Genomic DNA, 18,798 nt, shown 5'->3' with positions numbered 1-18,798 from the left:
GGTAGACAGATTCAGATGCAAGTCCTACTGACAATTAGCTGTATATCCTTAGGTCGTGACTTGACCTCTCTGAATCTCTTTCCTAATCTTTAATAACAATGCCAACCATCTTAGGGTACTGACATGCTAATTTTTTTTTAGCATGATTCCCTTTTATAATGACTTAGCCAAACTTGATTAAGAATTGAAAGAGGGACATTTTCAGGTATGGACCAGCACAATGCATCTCAAATTCAAACATGTGATTGCAGCAGGTTTTAAAGCACAGGTTCTGATCCAGAAGTTTTGGAGCGGACTCTCAGATTCTTTGTTTGCAACAAGCTCCCAGGTGATGCCCATGTTAATATGCAGAGTCCACACTTGGAGAAGAGAGTGTGCATATGAGGCAACAAAGGCAAGCATAGAACCTGATGTCTGCCATGCCTGGGGACAGTCAGGACAAAAGAAAAAAGAAAAGGTGCTGAAAAGAAGGAAAGAGCCCTTCAAAGAGAAAAAAATAGAATGCAATGACACATTGCTGTACACCACACTGTCTTTTTGAACAGATCAGACCATATTCACATCACGTCTGGCTGAATCAATCCAGTTGGTAGACTAGTACTATCTTTTGCAAGCAGGCATTGTACTGCTGCCAGTAAAATTGGGTCCCCAGGATTGTCACCTAGCTGTGTGGAACAAGTCCCCAGACAGCTGACATCATGCTAATTGTGAGGACCCTGATTCCTGAATTATTCCCAATTCACATCTCCTCAGGAGGGACCAGACACCGAAATGAAAATCAACATCCCAAAGACCTTCAGTGGTCCTTAGCTTTTTGCAACCCAAACACTACCTAAGGGGGAAAGAAGAAATGTGTATTGATTCTGTGCCAAAGGGAGGCAAGATTTTGAAGCCTCCCCATCCCTCCACGAGCCTAGGAAGCTGAAAATGCTTTGACATAAAAAAAAAAAATCAAATTCTCCATGGCAACAAAATTGTCATGCCAGAAACACAATCTCAACTTACACAAGCAAGCATCTCAAAAATACACTGAGTGAGGAAGAAGAACTAAAATTTCAAGGAGCAAATGATGAATGTGATTATTTGCAAAATTCTATTGGTGGTGGGGGGAGGTAAGGATGGGAAAGAAAAATACAAACCTCCCCTCTCATGGGGCCAAAGACATCTGTTCCTGTTTGTCTTCTAATCACACAGTGTGATGTAAAAATTTCCCCTCTCTCAAGTGGGTCTAACTCACAGCCCAGCAGCTTCATGCTGTATCACCAGCTCCCATGTTTCCTGCTGACAGTAAGGGTTTCTCACAGCCCAATCAACTTTTAGCCCAGATCAAAAGATTTCTTGCCACAAAACAAATCACTTTGGACAAAATCAGATCCCTCCTAAGCCACAAGTATATAGATTGACCTGGCAGCCTCCATTAATGGTGATCTGACCCCTAGTTTAATGCCTTTTGTCATTTCTTTCAAAAGTAATTAGATCTCTTTTTTTGCTTGTTCTTTCTTTGTGTGTGGGTGAAATGTGAGGAGTGTATGAAAGTGAGAGAGCAAACATCCCATTTGGCCAATTTCTTCCTTAGATGAGATACCAGCGCGAAGACTACTTGAGTAGTTTTTAACCATCTCTTCTCCCTCCTGGTCCAATGAGTTGCCCAGACCTCAGCAGCCACAGCAGTATCTAAGGTCAAAGACTGCTTCCATGGGTGTGTTTCCTAACAGAAAGGTGTTTGTCACCAACAGAACTCAGACTTGCTTTATTCACAGTCTGAGGGTACCTGTCAGCACACCTTTCCTATACTTTTCAACTTTTGAGTTGATCTCTGCTTCAGATGTGCCAGCTTTACCAGATGTGGCTCCTTTCTTCCTGGTGTAGGTCAGAGACGTGCATGCTTGAGTTCTGAGCGCACTGGAGGTGAAGTGGTCCTTCACTGCCTATGTTCAGTGCATGCCAAAGGCGTATATGATTCCCAGGGGATGTGGCAGTTTTAAATGGTGTCTGAGGACTTGCAAGGGGCTTATCTTTGTGAAAGAGTTCAGCAGTGAGGACCCAGGAGGTTGCCACTGGGCGCACTCATTTCAGTGAGGGAGTCTTAGCTCTATAGAAGTCAAGGATTTTACAATGTGGATTCATCTGCTGCAGAAAACTAGTAAGTTACTTGACAAATGCATAGAAGGCTGAATGAGATAGTGTAGAAGGAAGTCATGAAATCTTGGGATAAGTGAGTCAATGAATGAGTGAATGAAGTATATTAAAAGAAAATATAAATCTTGGAAATCAAAAAAAAGTTACAATTTGCCCTTTCAACATTATCCTGGGGCAATTTTTTACAAGTCTGCTCAAGGATTGCTTAATTCTCAAGGAGAATGTACCTGTCATTTGGTTTTGCTATTCACTAACTTATTAGAACTTAGATATTATGAAAAGTGAAGTCGCTCAGTCTTGCCCAACTCTTTGAGGCCCCATGGACTGTAGCCTACCAGGCTCCTCCATCCATGGAATTTTCCAGACAAGAGTACTGGACTGGGTTGCGATTTCCTTCTCCAGGGGATCTTCCTGATCCAGGGATTGAACCCAGGTCTCCCACATTGCAGGCATATGCTTTACCATCTGAGCCACCAAGGAAGCCTTAAATATTATGAAGTTGCATGTTAACTCATAAATGTTTGTCCAATAGAGAAGTATAACCCTATAATTTTTATTATCCTGTAAGACATCAACTAGTTTTGTATCCATCTAGAGTTTTTATTCTAGTATTCTTTTTTTCCCTTGCTGTACCATAACATTTTTATCTATGAAATCAACATAATAACAATAATAATACCTACGTGGATAGTAATTGTGAGAATTAAGTTTATATGCTTTAATGATTTAGAACTGTGATGACTCATGGTGAGTGCTAAGTATATTGTTGTGATTTTTAGCTGTGTGCTGGTAGACAAAAGCTGCTCACAGAAGGATTATGAACTAGGCACAGGATCCATCCATACACAGAGGGGCCAAACCTGATAATGACAATACTAGTAGCTCAGTCATATTCGATTCTCTGTGACTCTGGACTGTAGCCAACCAGGCTTCTCTGTCCATGGAATTTTCCAGGCAAGAATACTAGAGTGGGTTGCCATTTTCTACTCCAGGGGATCTTTCTGACCCAGGGATTGAACTAGTGTCTCTTGTGCTAAATAATTGCTGCCGCTGCTACTGCTGCTGCTAAGTCGCTTCAGTTGTATCCGACTCTGTGCGACCCCATAGATGGCAGCCCACCAGGCTCCTCTGTCCCTGGGATTCTCCAGGCAAGAACACTGGAGTGGGTTGCCATTTCCTCCTCCAATGCATGAAAGTGAAAAGTCAAAGTGAGGTCGCTCAGTCGTGTCTGACTCCTAGCGATCCCATGGACTGCAGCCTACCAGGCTCCTCCGTCCATGGGATTTTCCAGGCAAGAGTACTGGAGTGGGGTGCCATTAGTATTAATTATTTAGCACCTGGCTGTAAATTTGTTGTTGAAAACACTAAATGGAGAACTCAAATTGAAATCGAGATGTTCTTTGAAATGTCCTTGTTTTGATACATCCGACATTATCCTAGATTTCAAACCAGGTGGGACAGTTTGCTCTTTTGGGTATATTTGATGTCTTTTATTTTCTAAAATAAAAAAAAAAGTTTTATAGGAAGACATGAAGGAAAAAGGGTTCATTAGACAGGGTTCTACTTCTAGGCCAGATGGCACAAACGTCTGTTTTTAGGAGGCAAATTATTACTTTATGGTAATATTTTTCAATGTAAGTTAAAAATTATAATTTTCTCAACATTCTCAACTTTATTTTAGAAAATAAATGATAACTTCTTTTTTATTATAATCATACTATGATGCTTGTATTCTATGTATGTATTATACATATGTATGTATATGTACACATAATACTATATATACCCAGATATGCATACATGTATATGCATTGTATATTTATTCTACTGCATATGGATTGTGTATAATATACACATATATATATGTACACACTAGTTTTATATATGTATAAAACTAACCATGCATATATCTACCTTTCTCTCTATATATATGACTATGTATTATATCCAATCAAATGTGTTAAATCTCCTTATATATGCTACAATATACATATATGTGTGTATAAAATCCACACAATACATCAATTATATTGTATATATAAATATATAGGACTTTGCAGGTGGCACAGTCCTGATAAGAATATGTCTGCCAAGGCAGAAGTCACAAGAGATGCTAGCTCGATCCCTGGGAGGAAGATCCCCTGGAATAGGAAATGGCAACCCACTACAGTATTCTTGCCTGGAAAATTCTATGGACAGAGGAACCTGGTGGGCTACAGTCCATGGAGTCGAAAATAATTGGACACGACTGAGCACATGCATATACACACATAGATATATAAATATGTATATGACAGAATAATAAAAGTAATGCTATCACTAACCACAAATGTTAGCTATTCATTATATGATAATTTGTGCTATCCATGTATACTCTTTTTGAGTAGGGTTTGTGTCTATTTTTATCAGCTATGTGCCAGAGTTTTAGCACAGAACCTGGCACATAGTAGGTATTCAATAAATATTAATAGGAAGATATGTTATTCACAAATTCATTCAGTGTAGCAACCTTCAACTCTTGTTGCATTTTAGAATCACCTGGAAAGCTTGTATTTATTTATCAATATTTGTTCTTGGGTCCCATCCCAGACTATTCAGAATATCTGGAAGGTGGGACTCAGCATTGCTACTTATGAAGCTCTATTGGTTTCTCAGCTGGTAAAGAATCTACCTGCAATGCAGGAGACCCTGGTTTGATTCCTGGGTCAGGGCAATCCCTGGATAAGGGATAGACTACCTACTCTAGTATTCTTGGGCTTCCCTGGTGACTCAGATGGTAAAGAATATGCCTATAATGCAGGAGACCTGGGTTCGATCCCTGGATTAGGAAGATCCCCTGGAGGAGGGCATGGCAACCCATTCCAGTATTCTTGCCTGGAGAGTCCCCATGGACAGAGGAGCCTGGTGGGCTACAGTCCATGGGGTTGTGAAGAATTGGACATGATTGAGCAACTAAGCACATAGGTTATTCAGATGTCCAGCCATGAACGAGAACTAGTAAGTTACTATCTCCTTGAGTCTGTGTTTAACTTCTGCTAAGGGTAACTGTTAGCCTGGTGAATGAAGGGAAGCTGTCAGCCCTGGGAGATGGGCTGGATGGTGGATTCTAGACCATTGTATCCAGACTCTCTGACTGTATCTCCTGCATGGTGTTCCTGATTCAGACTCTACCTGGGAGAAGAAGAAAAAGTCAATTCCCTCTCCGCCTACACTTGTGCTAGCCTTGGGCTCAGGCACACAGATTCCCCTGTAAGTAGGATAATGATAATATACTGAAGCAGAGACATGTGTATTCTCTCAATATCTGTTCATAAGGGTGGGTGAGTTGGGGGACCTGACCTATTACCAGACTCACAGCTTCCCCAGAAACTCCCAAGAAGCTACCAAAGCCATCATGTCCTTCTGCCACTGCACAATTGGCTGGGACTAAGATAAAATCTGGCTCAGGATGCCCTGTGGGAGAGCCTGTATTAAAATCTGCCAGATATCCCCAGGTGGTCCAGTGGATAAGAATCCACCCTCCAGTGCAGGGGACTCGGGTTCAATCCCCGGTTTGGGAAGATTCCACAATCCTTGAAGCAACTAAAGCCATGTGCCACAACTACTGAGCCTGCGTGTCCTAGAGTCCATGCTCTGCCACAAGAGAAGCCACTGCAATGAGAAGCCTGCGAATTGCAACTAGAGAAAGCCCACACACAGCAGTGACGGTCCAGTGCAAAGATAAATAAATAAATAAAACTTGCCAACCTGTGTTTCTTACTGAAATGATAAGTGAATCCCCCAGCCCCAGTCTCTCACTACCCTGCAGTGAAAAGGAACTTTTGAATATGTGAGTCTATTCTCTGTGTGCACATGAGGCTTTAAGGCAGGTATTACTTGTTCACATTACAGATAAAAGAAACTGGGTTGAGAGCAGGTAAGTGACCTGCAGTTGCTAACCGAACCTGTAAGCAAATACCATCTTCAGCATTTGAACTCTGGCAGATTAGTTCCCAAACCCCTTTTTTTCTTTCTAATACACCCCTCTGTAACCTGTGTTAATAAATCAATTTGCTAGTGTTGTGGTTAGGAGCAAAACTGTGGATTCAGCTGACTTAAATTGTAGTACATACATTTTCCCTTAATCTCATCATTTTAGGCACCTTATGCAACTTCTCTGAGCCTCAGAAAGCCTACCTGAAGGTAAACGGTAATAATGCTTACCTTACAGTATCTTTGTGGAGACTAAATACTGTAATATAGGTGAAATGTTTTATAAAATCTTTGGCACAGAGACTTCATGAAAAGGCATTGTTAGCACAAAATTGTTATCAATATTTTCTTCCTGAGTCTTTGATTGGCTATTCTTTTCCCTGTAGAATAACATTCTTAAACTCCTTTCTCAACAAACATAGAATTCACTAAGTTTTAAATTATTGATCCCATTATCCCCAGAATACTTGTGATGTGTAGTATGAAACAAATGATAATATATAAATAAAAATGACAAATCAAACTCACTATGAATGGAGATTCAAAACTAGAAATTGGGGACTTCCCTGGTGGTCTCTTTGCCAACTGGGAAGCCCCTAACAACACTAGTGGTCCAGTGGTTAAGAATTCACCTGTCAATTCAGGGAACACAGGTTCAGTTCCTATTTGGGGAACTAATATCCTACAGGCCACAGGACAACTGAGCCCAAAAACTCTGTAACTATTGAGCTCACATGTTCTAGAGGCTTTGTTCCTCTACTAGAGAAGCCCACACACTGCAGTGAGAGAAAACCTGCATGCTGCAATGAAGACCCAGCACAGTTGGAAAAATAAAATAAAATAAAATAAAAAAAAGTTGGCCTCTTTAAAAACTCAGAAATTGATGTGCTAGCAAATTAAATCATTCTTTGCTTTATAAAAACAATATCAATATCATGACAATGAATTAGGACTTAACTCCCAAATATAAAGATGGATCAACATTGGAAAACTTACTAATGTGATTAACCTCATATATAAGTGGGAAAATATAGTCAAGATCAATTAACGTGAACTCTACTAGACCAGTGTACCTCTTAGAAAAAGACTTTAGTGAGTTCACTAAATGTGTAAATAAATAAATATCATGAGATATTTAAAGCTTTTGGAAATTAAAAAATTCAACTACAGAACAATATATATATATTATAAATATGATTTAACTATATCTCTCTAGATATCCATCACCATATTTGTTAAAGGAATTTCATATAACATTAGTTAAAGGTGTCTGCTCTTCCTTTGCTCATATATTGTAAGAATACACAATCAACTTTTAACCATAGCTGTCTCTAGAGGGTTGCATTACATATTTTTGAATTTAAAAGCTTTCACTTAATACTGTTTTATATTTTTAAAACTATAAACAGTTATTTTATTGTAAAAATTAAAACTACTGAAGAAAAAATCTTGATAGATTTCATTCTTTCTATGATAAAATGCTATAATAATAATATATTTGATAGTTATTTATGTTGATGCATGAAATATAAAAATAAGGCAAATTAAAATTTTTTTTCACAAAGGCATCTTATGATAATCAAAGAAAAATAAGGTGGATTTAGGGGAACACTAACCAGTATACTTTGAATATGCGTGATGTGCTAGGAAGCATGGTTTTATTCCATTTTAATCTCTCTCTACCCATTCTTCTCTTGAACACTGCTCTTGGACATGATTCCAGAACATTGAGAGGTCTGTGTGCTTATTCAGCACTTGCCTTTAGAGTTTGCCACCTACTCACCAACTCTTCGGTTGAGCTGAGCTGGGCTGTGAGTACCAGTGAGGTCTGAGGAACTGGAAAAAGCCATTGGAGAGAGCAAGGATGCTAATGGGTCATCACAGTTGTCTAGAACAAAAGAGGAGAGAGAGAAAAAAATTCATTAGCAAGAAGTATTTCATTAAGAGAGGACTCAAGGAATTAACCACCACTACTTATTAGCTACCTGCTCTAAACAAAGCTAGTACTCATTGTTTCCACGTGGTGTTTTATCTCCTCCTCACAAAAACCTTGCAAAGACTAAGGTTAAATCTCTCACAGTTGGGGAAACTCAAGTTCAGACATGTTTCGTAGTTTGTCCAAGGTCGGAAATCTAGAAAATAGTGTGGCCAAAATTTTTGCCCAGATTTGTCTAACTGAAAATCCAACTATTGCTTCATTTCTTTAATCAGCCACTTGAGCAAAGTCTCAAGTTATGGCTAGTGAGCTTTTTTATAAAGGGGAGAATATTTAAAATGGGGAACACTGTTTACTCTCACATCTTCAGTTTCTAAAGACTCTTGTAATAGTTTTATTTAGAGGGACACAATAATTTAGAATGTCTCACTCCCAGTTGCATGAAAGTCTTTGGAAAATGAGTTACTAATTTTAATAATTCATATCTATTCTATGAAATAATAGAGAATAGCCCTCAATCTTTTACAATCTTGAATCTGACATTTTCTTCAATAGCTACACTTCCAGTCTTCCCTAAATATGGTAGATAGTCTTTCTAAGTCTTCTTTGATCCTGCTCAGATGGGGCCCATGGACATAGATGTGGTCTTGACAATGTAGATATTCTCCTCTGATTGCCCTGACTATTCAATCCCATGTACAGAACTCTGCTCTTTACCAGCATATTGGCCATCTAAAGAGTTAGTTTTTAGGTGCTTCCCAGATGGTGCTAGTGGTAAAGAACCTGCCTGCCAATGCAGGAGATGTAAGAGATAGGGTTTGACTCCTGGGTCAGAAAGATCCCCTGGAGGAGGAAATGGTAACCCATGCCAGTATTCTTGCCTGGAGGTTCTGCATGGACAGAGGAGCCTGGTGGGCTACAGTCCATGGCGTGGCAAAGAGTTGAACATGACTGAAGTGACTTAGTACACAAAGAGTTTGCAATCATTCATTTATTTGCATTCACCAACAGGTAACATATTCTTTGTGGGATCTTAGCGAATAATCTGCCATATAATAGGCTTTCAATAAAGGTTTATGCAAAGAATGAAATAAATGAGTAAAGGAAGGAATGAAGAAAGGAAGGAATCAATCAATCAATCCACAGAACAGTACCAACACTCTTACCACTTTTTTGTACAATTGATCTTAGAGAATACTGCAAAATGAGTCCATGAAATCTAGATATACCTCAGTCAAAACAAGTTTGAAACATGTTATTCAATTTGAAGGTCAACTTCGTGGTATCAAAAGCTCTCAGGAAGAGGTGAGATGACATTTTTAAAAGGAAATGTACATACGATTATGAGGATGCTTGTTTACCCAGCAAATTCTTAGAGAGCAGTATTTCATCTAATTGCATGAAAATTAATGAGAAACATAAGGATTAAATTTTTATTTGTTCAATGTGTTAAAAAAATTAACTGGCAAATTATATTTTAAGTTTTTCCCAAACACAAATGTACGAAAAATATTTTGAGGTATTTGACAAACACAAAATACAGCCAGAATCTAACTGAAGAGTAATAATACTAAAATCAGAGCTAAAAGCACCTCTGCAGTTACGGTCATTCTGCAAACAGAAAGCAGAACTCAGGGGCCATCTTACTGCAGGCTAAGATGCAGGTGAGGGGGATGCATGCACCCTTCCAACACACTTGTCGGGAAACATGAATCTGCTACTGTATTGAATGTTAAAAACAATTTGAACATAATGGAAATATTCCATTTGCTTATGCTGGATTTATCATCAGGAAACCAATGAATGCCAAAGCTTGAGCCCAACTGAACCTGAGCCCCAGAGGAATATACCATACACATGCACACACACACACACACACACACAAACTCCACAAAGCATTTCTCTTTGCAGCTATGCTATGAACCTTACCCACAACAGTGGCTACAGCTACCCTCTAATTTCAGATAACATCCCTCCACTCCATCTGGACATGACTGAGTGGCTAACACACACATAACCCTTCCAAATAACTCACAACCCTTCTAACACCCACTTCTGAAGCAAACTGAAAGGTGATAAGGTGGAAAGTGAAGTCGCTCAGTCGTGTCTGACTCTTTGCAACCCCATGGACTGTAGCCTACCAGGCTCTTCCGTCCATGGGATTTTCCAGGCGAGAGTACTGGAGCGGGTTGCCAGTTCCTTCTCTAGAGGATCCTCCCGACACAGGGATCGAACCCAGGTCTCTCTGCATTGTAGGCAGACGCTTTACCATCTGAGCCACCAGGGAAGTCTGAAGCAAACTGAAGAACTTTCCACGGCCAAGAGCCATATTTATTAGGGCTTCCCTGGTGGCTCAGACAGTAAAGAATCTGCCTGCAATGCAGGAGATCTGGGTGCGATGCCTGGGTTGAGAATGTCCCCTGGAAAAGAGAATGGCTACACATTCTAGTATTCTTGCCTGGAGAATTCCATGGACGGGGAGCCTGGAGAGTCTAGTCCATGAGACTCTGATGCTGGGAAGGATAGAGGGCATAAGGAAAAGGGGGTGACAGAATCTGAGATGGTTGGATAGTGTCATTGACTCAATGGACATGAGTTTGAGCAAACTTTGGAAAAAAGTGAAGGACAGGGAAGCTTGGTGTGCTGCATTCCATGTGGTCACAAACAGTCAGACATGACTTGGCAACTGAACAACAACTTTTTATTCTAGCATTTATGCATTTCTTAAACATATAACATGTGCAAAACACTGTTACCATTTTTTTCAACATTTTTAAATTGATGGATAGTGGATTTACAATGTTGTGTTAATTCCTGGTATACAGCAAAGTGATTCAGTTATATGTATACATATATGTTATTTTTTATATTATTTTTCATTATAGTTTATTATACAGTAGGATTTTGCTGGTACTGCTAACATTTTTATTAGATCTTTTATGGGTTTTTTTTTTCATGTGTCACTGATGACATTTTTTAGTATTGTGCTTCCTAATCCCACTTTTTCCCTAAGTGAATTGATCTAATCTAAACTGAAGTGATCTAATCATTTCAATGTAATTCAGCCCAATAAATATTTATAGGGTCCCACATTATGCTTGACCTTAAATAGGCATTGGAGATACATTTGAGTAAAACTGAATCTCAGACTTCAAGAAGTTCAGAGACCACTTAGAAATATGAGGACATAATCAAATTCAATAAATGGATGAGACAGTTGAGGAGAATTTCATCATTACACCCAAGTCAGTTTCACGGGTACCTAATGGCTCAGACATCCAGGTGAGTAGTCTTTCTTATCTCCTCTACCTCTGTGCAGTGAGTGCCCTTTTCCACCAGGTCTTGGGAGAAGCATTCATGCCCACTGGCCTCCTGACACCAGACTATTTCTCCATGGCCCAGTTCCTTTTCTGAAATGCACCTTCCTTGTATCTCCATTTGTGGGGGTCAATGTTTCCACTTTGGGAATTGGTAAACCCATTGGAAACAATCTGTGCTAATAGAAAGGTCCAGAAGAGATTCATCAGGACATCTTTTTTCATGGACCCAGGACATTGCAGTGGCTTTTATTTTTTTAAACTTTACATAATTGTATTAGTTTTGCCAAATATCAAAATGAATCCGCCACAGGTATACATGTGTTCCCCATCCTGAACCCTCCTCCCTCCTCCCTCCCCATACCATCCCTCTGGGTCCTCCCAGTGCACTAGCCCCAAGCATCCAGTATTGTGCATCGAACCTGGACTGGTAGCTCGTTTCTTACATGATATTTTACATGTTTCAATGTCATTCTCCCAAATCTTCCCACCCTCTCCCTCTCCCACAGAGTCTATAAGACTGTTCTATACATCAGTGTCTCTTTTGCAGTGGCTTTTAGAAAAGGAGACTGAGCTATTGCTCTCCTATCTCTGAAAGTGATAAGAATCAGAAAGTTTCCAATCAGAAAGGAAGAAAGACTTTTCCTCTCAGGCCAATAAGTACTTCCCTTTTTCTTCTTTATATCAAATGAACAGACTTGACAACTCAACTAAACTGAGAATAGACCAAGACTTAAATTGGTAATCAAATTACCCTTTGTCATTAGGAATTAAGAATTTATATAAGCATTTTCAATCCAGCAGTGTGCATTATTTTTAGACCTGTCCTGAACAGGGGAAGGGTTTCCTTGGTGGCTCAGATGGTAAAGAATCTGCCTGCAATGCACGAGTCCAGGGTTCAATTCCTAGGTCAGGAAGATCCCCTGGAGAAGGGAATGGCAACCCACTCTAATATTCTTGCTTGGACAATTCTATTAACAAAGGAGATTGGTGATGGACTACAGTCCATGGGGTCTCAAAGAGTCAGACACAACTGAATGACTAGCACACACAAACACAAACAGGAAAAACAATACAGCATAAATGAGGACAGCACAGTTGACACTTAAATAACATGGGTTTGAATAGTATGGGTCCACTTATACCAGAATTTTTTTAGAGAGAAGTTAGCAGTGGCCACAGGACTGGAAAAGGTCAGTTTTCATTCCAATCCCAAAGAAAGGCAATGCCAAAGAATGCTCAAACTACCACACAATTGCACTCATCTCACACGCTAGTAAAGTAATGCTCAAAATTCTCCAAGCCAGGCTTCAGCAATATGTGAACTGTGAACTTCCTGATGTTCAAGCTGGTTTTAGAAAAGGCAGAGGAACCAGATATCCAATCGCCAACATCCGCTGGATCATGGAAAAAGCAAGAGAGTTCCAGAAAAACATCTATTTCTGCTTTATTGACTGTCAAAGTCTTTGACTGTGTGGATCACAATAAACTGTGGAAAATTCTGAAAGAGATGGGAATACCAGACTACCTGATCTGCCTCTTGAGAAATTTGTATGCAGGTCAGGAAGCAACAGTTAGAACTGGACATGTAACAACAGACTGGTTCCAAATAGGAAAAGGAGTTCGTCAAGGCTGTATATTGTCACCCTGTTTATTTAACTTATATGCAGAGTACATCATGAGAAACGCTGGACTGGAAGAAGCACAAGCTGGAATCAAGATTGCCGGGAGAAATATCAATAACCTCAGATATGCAGATGACACCACCCTTATGGCAGAAAGTGAAGAAGAACTCAAAGGCCTCTTGAGGAAAGTGAAAGTGGAGAGTGAAAAAGTTGGCTTAAAGCTCAACATTCAGAAAACGAATATCGTGGCATCCAGTCCCACCACTTCATGGGAAAGAGATGGGGAAACAGTGGAAACAGTGTCAGACTTTATTTTGGGGGGCTCCAAAATCACTACAGATGGTGACTGCAGCCATGAAATTAAAAGATGCTTACTCCTTGGAAGGAAAGTTATGACCAACCTAGATAGCATATTCAAAAGCAGAGACATTACTTTGCCAACAAAGGTTGGTCTAGTCAAGGCTATGGTTTTTCCTGTGGTCATGTATGGATGTGAGAATTGGACTGTGAAGAAGGCTGAGCACCAAAGAATTGATGCTTTTAAACTGTGGTGTTGGAGAAGACTCTTGAGAGTCCCTTGGACTGCAAGGAGATCCAACCCTGGGATTGGATCTGAAGGAGATCAGCCCTGGGATTTCTTTGGAAGGAATGATGCTAAAGCTGCAACTCCAGTACTTTGGCCACCTCATGGGAAGAGTTGACTCATTGGAAAAGACTCTGATGCTGGGAGGGATTGGGGGCAGGAGGAGAAGGGGACAACAGAGGATGAGATGGCTGGATGACATCACTGACTCGATGGGCGTGAGTCTCAGTGAACTCCGGGAGTTGTTGATGGACAGGGAGGCCTGGTGTGCTGCGATTCATGGGGTTGCAAAGAGTCGGACATGACTGAGCGACTGATCTGATACATTTTTATTTTTTTTTTGAGTTTTAAAATTTAATATATATTTTCTAAAAAAATAATTATTTTTTATTGGAGTGTATCTGACTCACAATGTTGTTCTAATTTCAGGCTTACACCAAAGTGAGTCAGTTATACATACACATGTACCATTTTCCAAATTCTTTTCCCATTTAGATTATTCAGATCAGATCAGATCAGTTGCTCAGTCATGTCCTACTCTTTGCGACCCCATGAATCCCAGCACACCAGGCTTCCCTGTCCATCACCAACTCCTGCAGTTCACTCAGACTCACCTCCATCGACTCAGTGATGCCATCTAGCCATCTTCTCCTCCTTCCCCCAATCCCTCCCAGCATCAGAGTCTTTTCCAATGAGTCAACTCTTCCCATGAGGTGGCCAAAGTACTGGAGTTGCAGCTTTAGCATCATTCCTTCCAAAGAAATCCCAGGGCTGATCTCCTTCACAATGGACTGGTTGGATCTCCTTGCAGTCCAAGGGACTCTCAAGAGTCTTCTCCAACACCACAGTTCAAAAGCATCAATTCTTTGGCACTCAGCCTTCTTCACAGTCCAACTCTCACATCCATACATGACCACAGGAAAAACCACAGCCTTGACTAGACTGACCTTTGTTGGCAAAGTAATGTCTCTGCTTTTGAATATGCTATCTAGGTTGGTCATAACTTTCCTTCCAAGGAGTAAGTGTCTTTTAATTTCATGGCTGCAGTCACCATCTGTAGTGATTTTGAGCCCCCCAAAATAAAGTCTGACACTGTTTCCACTGTTTCCCCATCTCTTTCCCATGAAGTGGTGGGACCGGATGCCATGATCTTCGTTTTCTGAATGTTGAGCTTTAAGCCAACTTTTTCACTCTCCACTTTCACTTTCCTCAAGAGGCCTTTGAGTTCTTCTTCACTTTCTGCCATAAGGGTGGTGTCATCTGCATATCTGAGGTTATTGATATTTCTCCCGGCAATCTTGATTCCAGCTTGTGCTTCTTCCAGTCCAGCGTTTCTCATGATGTACTCTGCATATAAGTTAAATAAACAGGGTGACAATATACAGCCTTGACGAACTCCTTTTCCTATTTGGAACCAGTCTGTTGTTACATGTCCAGTTCTAATTGTTGCTTCCTGACCTGCATACAGGTTTCTCAAGAGGCAGGTCAGGTAGTCTGGTATTCCCATCTCTTTCAGAATTTTCCACAGTTTATTGTGATCCACACAGTCAAAGGCTTTGGCATAGATTATTAGAGTTTTTTTTTTTTTTTTTTTTTAATAAATATGAAGTACAGTGCTAAAAATCTATGGTTGGTTGAAAATACAGATGTGGAATCTGATTTTCCCAGTGTGTTTCGGGTACTCAGCCCTCAGCCCATATTCTTCAAGAGTGAACTGTAATTAATTTTTTAAAAATTCCGCCTTTGGGACCACTTGGTATCGTTGACAGTGTTAGGATGACTAAGGTTGCAAGCTTCCCATTCTAGACGGATTTATTCTCTTGCCTTGGTGACTCCAGAAAACATATTCCAATTCAATGAGCCCACAAAATCGACTTATCTCTGCCACATCTAGCCACAGAATCACTTCACAGATGGAATGAGAAGAGATGGACAAAGTTCCCTTTAAAAGATAAAGCACAGAATGCGCCCAGGAAACAGTATATTAATTGTGTGTAATATCTGCTTGCAATCCAGAGCAACCATTTTCAGCAATTTTATTCCTGAGAATCTCATGTCTATGTTAGAAAACCTGCACAAGAATTGATGTCACCAAAAGCTCTTTGCACTAAAGGTTTGTGGTCAACCTGATGAGAAGAAGGAAAGGAAGTGGAAGGGAGAGAAGGGTTGAAAACAGCATTTCACCAGGCAGTCCTTCCCTTCTGCGGATTGGCAGCCTTCCTGAGACTAGGCCGATCGCAGTAAACACATGGCAGGGAAGGAAAGACACAAAGCACCATCTGTTTCATCATCCCTTCAGGCTTTAAATAAGCAGGCCCATGTTGTTGAATTTTAGGCACCACTCATGTCTCAGCCTTCTGACAGTGTGTTTGCATGCTAAATCCATCAGTCAGTACTTCCGAAAGTGTGGTGGATGTTTATCTGTATTTACAGGAAGAGAGAGGAAAGGGTGAAGAAATTTGAGGAGGGAGAGAGATGTTTGAAATGTAGGAAAAACATAAGGCGGGACTAAAAGTCAGATTTCCTGTGGAACATGGAAACTGAGAGACACCATGACTAGTTTTCTAGAAATGAACCGTGCTTCACAGATCCATTGGCATAGTAGAATATTTTCAAAATATTCCCTGAAAAAGACCATTCAAAGATGTGCTGCAAAAATCAGGGGAAATTAAAACCCTAGTTAAAATGCAAACTTCTATTCACATTTTTGGAGCCTCTCTGGTGGTTCAGCCGTAAAAAATCTGCTCGTCAATGCATGAGACATGGGTTCAACCCCTGAGTCAGGAAGATCCCTTGAAGAAGGAAATGACAACCCACTCCAGGATTCTTGCCTGGGAAAACCAATGAACAGAGGAGCCTGAAGGGCATCAGTCCATGGAGTCACAAAAGAGTCGGACACAGTTTAGCAACGGAACACCAACAATTCACATTTCTATTCTCCATTTTTCTTCAACAGATAATTTTATGGTTGTCTTGTTTCCTTTTATACCATAAAGGCCACCTCGAAATGCATCTCAAGCCTAGGCAGATAAAAATCCATAAGTATAAATGTGACCATTCGTATTATAACATCCAGCTCTTCCAATCAATGGATGTTGGATGCTCCTAGTCCTATTTGCAAATGATGTAGCCCTATACTCACAGACTGAGATGGTGTTTAAACCAGAAGGAACCTCTGAAATAAGGAATTCAATCCCTTCAATTACAAACGAAGACCTCAGGGTGTAGGAGATGACAGGCCTGCTTAGGACTGGTCAGTTAATTAATGGACTGGCCCGGGTAGAAATTCAAGTTTGCTCAACCCCAGATGGTGACCACTAGGTCAGAATTATGCCACCTGTGCATAAGTCTGGTAACCATTAGTTATATCATTCTTCATAGGATTTGTTTTAACAAATGATTTATTTTCTGCTAAAGGAAGGGTATAGTTTCATTTCCTGGATAACAGAAAAACTTTGAAAAATAGTGCATAATTTTCATAAGAATTTGCATTCCTTCTCATTTATTCTTGCCTTCTTTACTTCTTTGACACTCCACCAAAAGAGGGGAGGAAAGTCCACAAAGGGAGAATAAGTGAAAGAAATGTATCTGTTTCCTTATTAATATTTGTAGGAATATTCATGGGAAGCATTTTTTTTGGAATAAGTAGGGATAGTTTTCCCCTCAATATACATGCGTGAGTAAATATTAAAGGTCTTCTTTGACATTAATTAAAAGGTAAAGACACAGAAGAGAATTCTGAATAAATATGATATTTACACAGCTTCTGAGAAATTATCATTGACTCTTTAAGCTGGTTCTACTTTAAGTAACGTTTTTGTTTGCCAATGTATATTTTTATTCATTATTATTAAAATACCAATAGAGTTACAGATGGTAACTGAAGTTAAATTGTGAGCATTGCCTTGATTACCAGAGTAAATTGTCTGTATATGGGGATTTGGAGCTTAAGGGATTCACTGTATTTATAGGTGAGATAAAATTCCTCTTAGCATTACGCACTTAATGGCCCACTTTGTTTAAAAGGCATAAAGCAGGCATTTTGTGTAGTGCCTACAATGAGGCTTAGAAGTGTCAATTCATGCTTTTAGCTTCATTTGTTTTCTTACCTTGTTACCTATAATTTCACTTAGCAAACAACACAAATAAATACTATAATATTACTCTTGACTCTGACCCTATCCCATTTTCCACAGTGAAATCCTAAAAGATAAATTACTCTAAAATGCGCAGACCAAGAAACATGGCTCTCTGAAATGAATCATGAAAGGAAGGTCAAACCTTCTCTGTCCTGACATCCATCTCCACCATAATGCAGTGCTACTTGCCTTTTGATTATCTGCTGAATACACATGGTTGTGCTCGTTGCCATGGGAGGACAGAATTAAGTCAAGGACATAGACCCTAAGTTCAAGAAGCCAAGCATGTACTTTGGGTTAAAAGACAATCCATTAATTTGTATAAAGCGCCTAATGTGTATGATCAGTTACATGCAGGAGACCTTTTGCTTGGGATCCAGGAATCCTGGGTCCTCTTTTCTCTTCACTGTGAATTGCTTTCATTTGTATCTTTATCGTTTTGCAGAGATTCCTCCACTGCAAACGGCAGAGGTAACTGTTCATTTGTTCAATCAACAGACTTTAACAGGGCACATTCTAGGTGTCAGAGTTTCTGTCAGGCTTTCAAGACAGCAAAAGCAATTTTAACCAATTCCTCTACCATAGTAGAAATGGATACACTCCTCACTGCTTCACAGTCGTGACTGGTAATGGATAGGGGTGTAAACAGGGCATCACAAAGGAGACTGGTCCTGTCCAGGGATTAACAAGATGGCTCTGGAATATTTTCTTGGCTTTAAAAATCATTCTATTCAAGATTTTAGGAAAGACTTGGTTTAGAGGTACTGATCTTCACTTATAAGTTGCTTGCTAGGAATTTATCATAATCAAACCCAGTAAGACAATAACAGTCCTTGGCCACCTGATGCAAAGAGTCAACTCATCAGAAAAAACCCTGATGCTGGGAAAAACTGAAAGCAGGAGGAGAAGCAGACAACAGAGGATAAGATGACTGGATGGGCTCACTGCCTCAAGGGACGTGGGTTTTGAGCAAACTCCGGGAGATGGTGAAGGACAGGGAAGCCTGGCGTGCTGCAGTCCATGGGGTCACAAAGAGTCAGACACAACAGAACGACTGAACAACAACAAGACAAGAACAAGGCAGCAT

General features: G+C 40.0%; 1 protein-coding gene across 1 annotated transcript in view; it reads right to left on the bottom strand.

Annotated features, from left to right (window-relative positions):
- CNTNAP5 (contactin associated protein family member 5) overlaps positions 1–18,798 on the bottom strand; it is a 1,042,386-nt gene that overhangs the window by 805,030 nt on the left and 218,558 nt on the right. Inside the window, exon 2 of the mRNA XM_061440248.1 lies at positions 7,895–7,999. Coding sequence (XP_061296232.1) covers positions 7,895–7,999 — 105 coding nt within the window. The remainder of the gene's footprint in view (positions 1–7,894; positions 8,000–18,798) is intronic.

Source organism: Bos javanicus, chromosome 2 (assembly GCF_032452875.1).
Source record: "Bos javanicus breed banteng chromosome 2, ARS-OSU_banteng_1.0, whole genome shotgun sequence".
NCBI classification, from domain to species: Eukaryota; Metazoa; Chordata; class Mammalia; order Artiodactyla; family Bovidae; genus Bos; species Bos javanicus.
The sequence above is the reverse complement of the archived record's forward strand: the minus strand, read 5'-3'. Positions and strand labels throughout refer to the sequence as shown.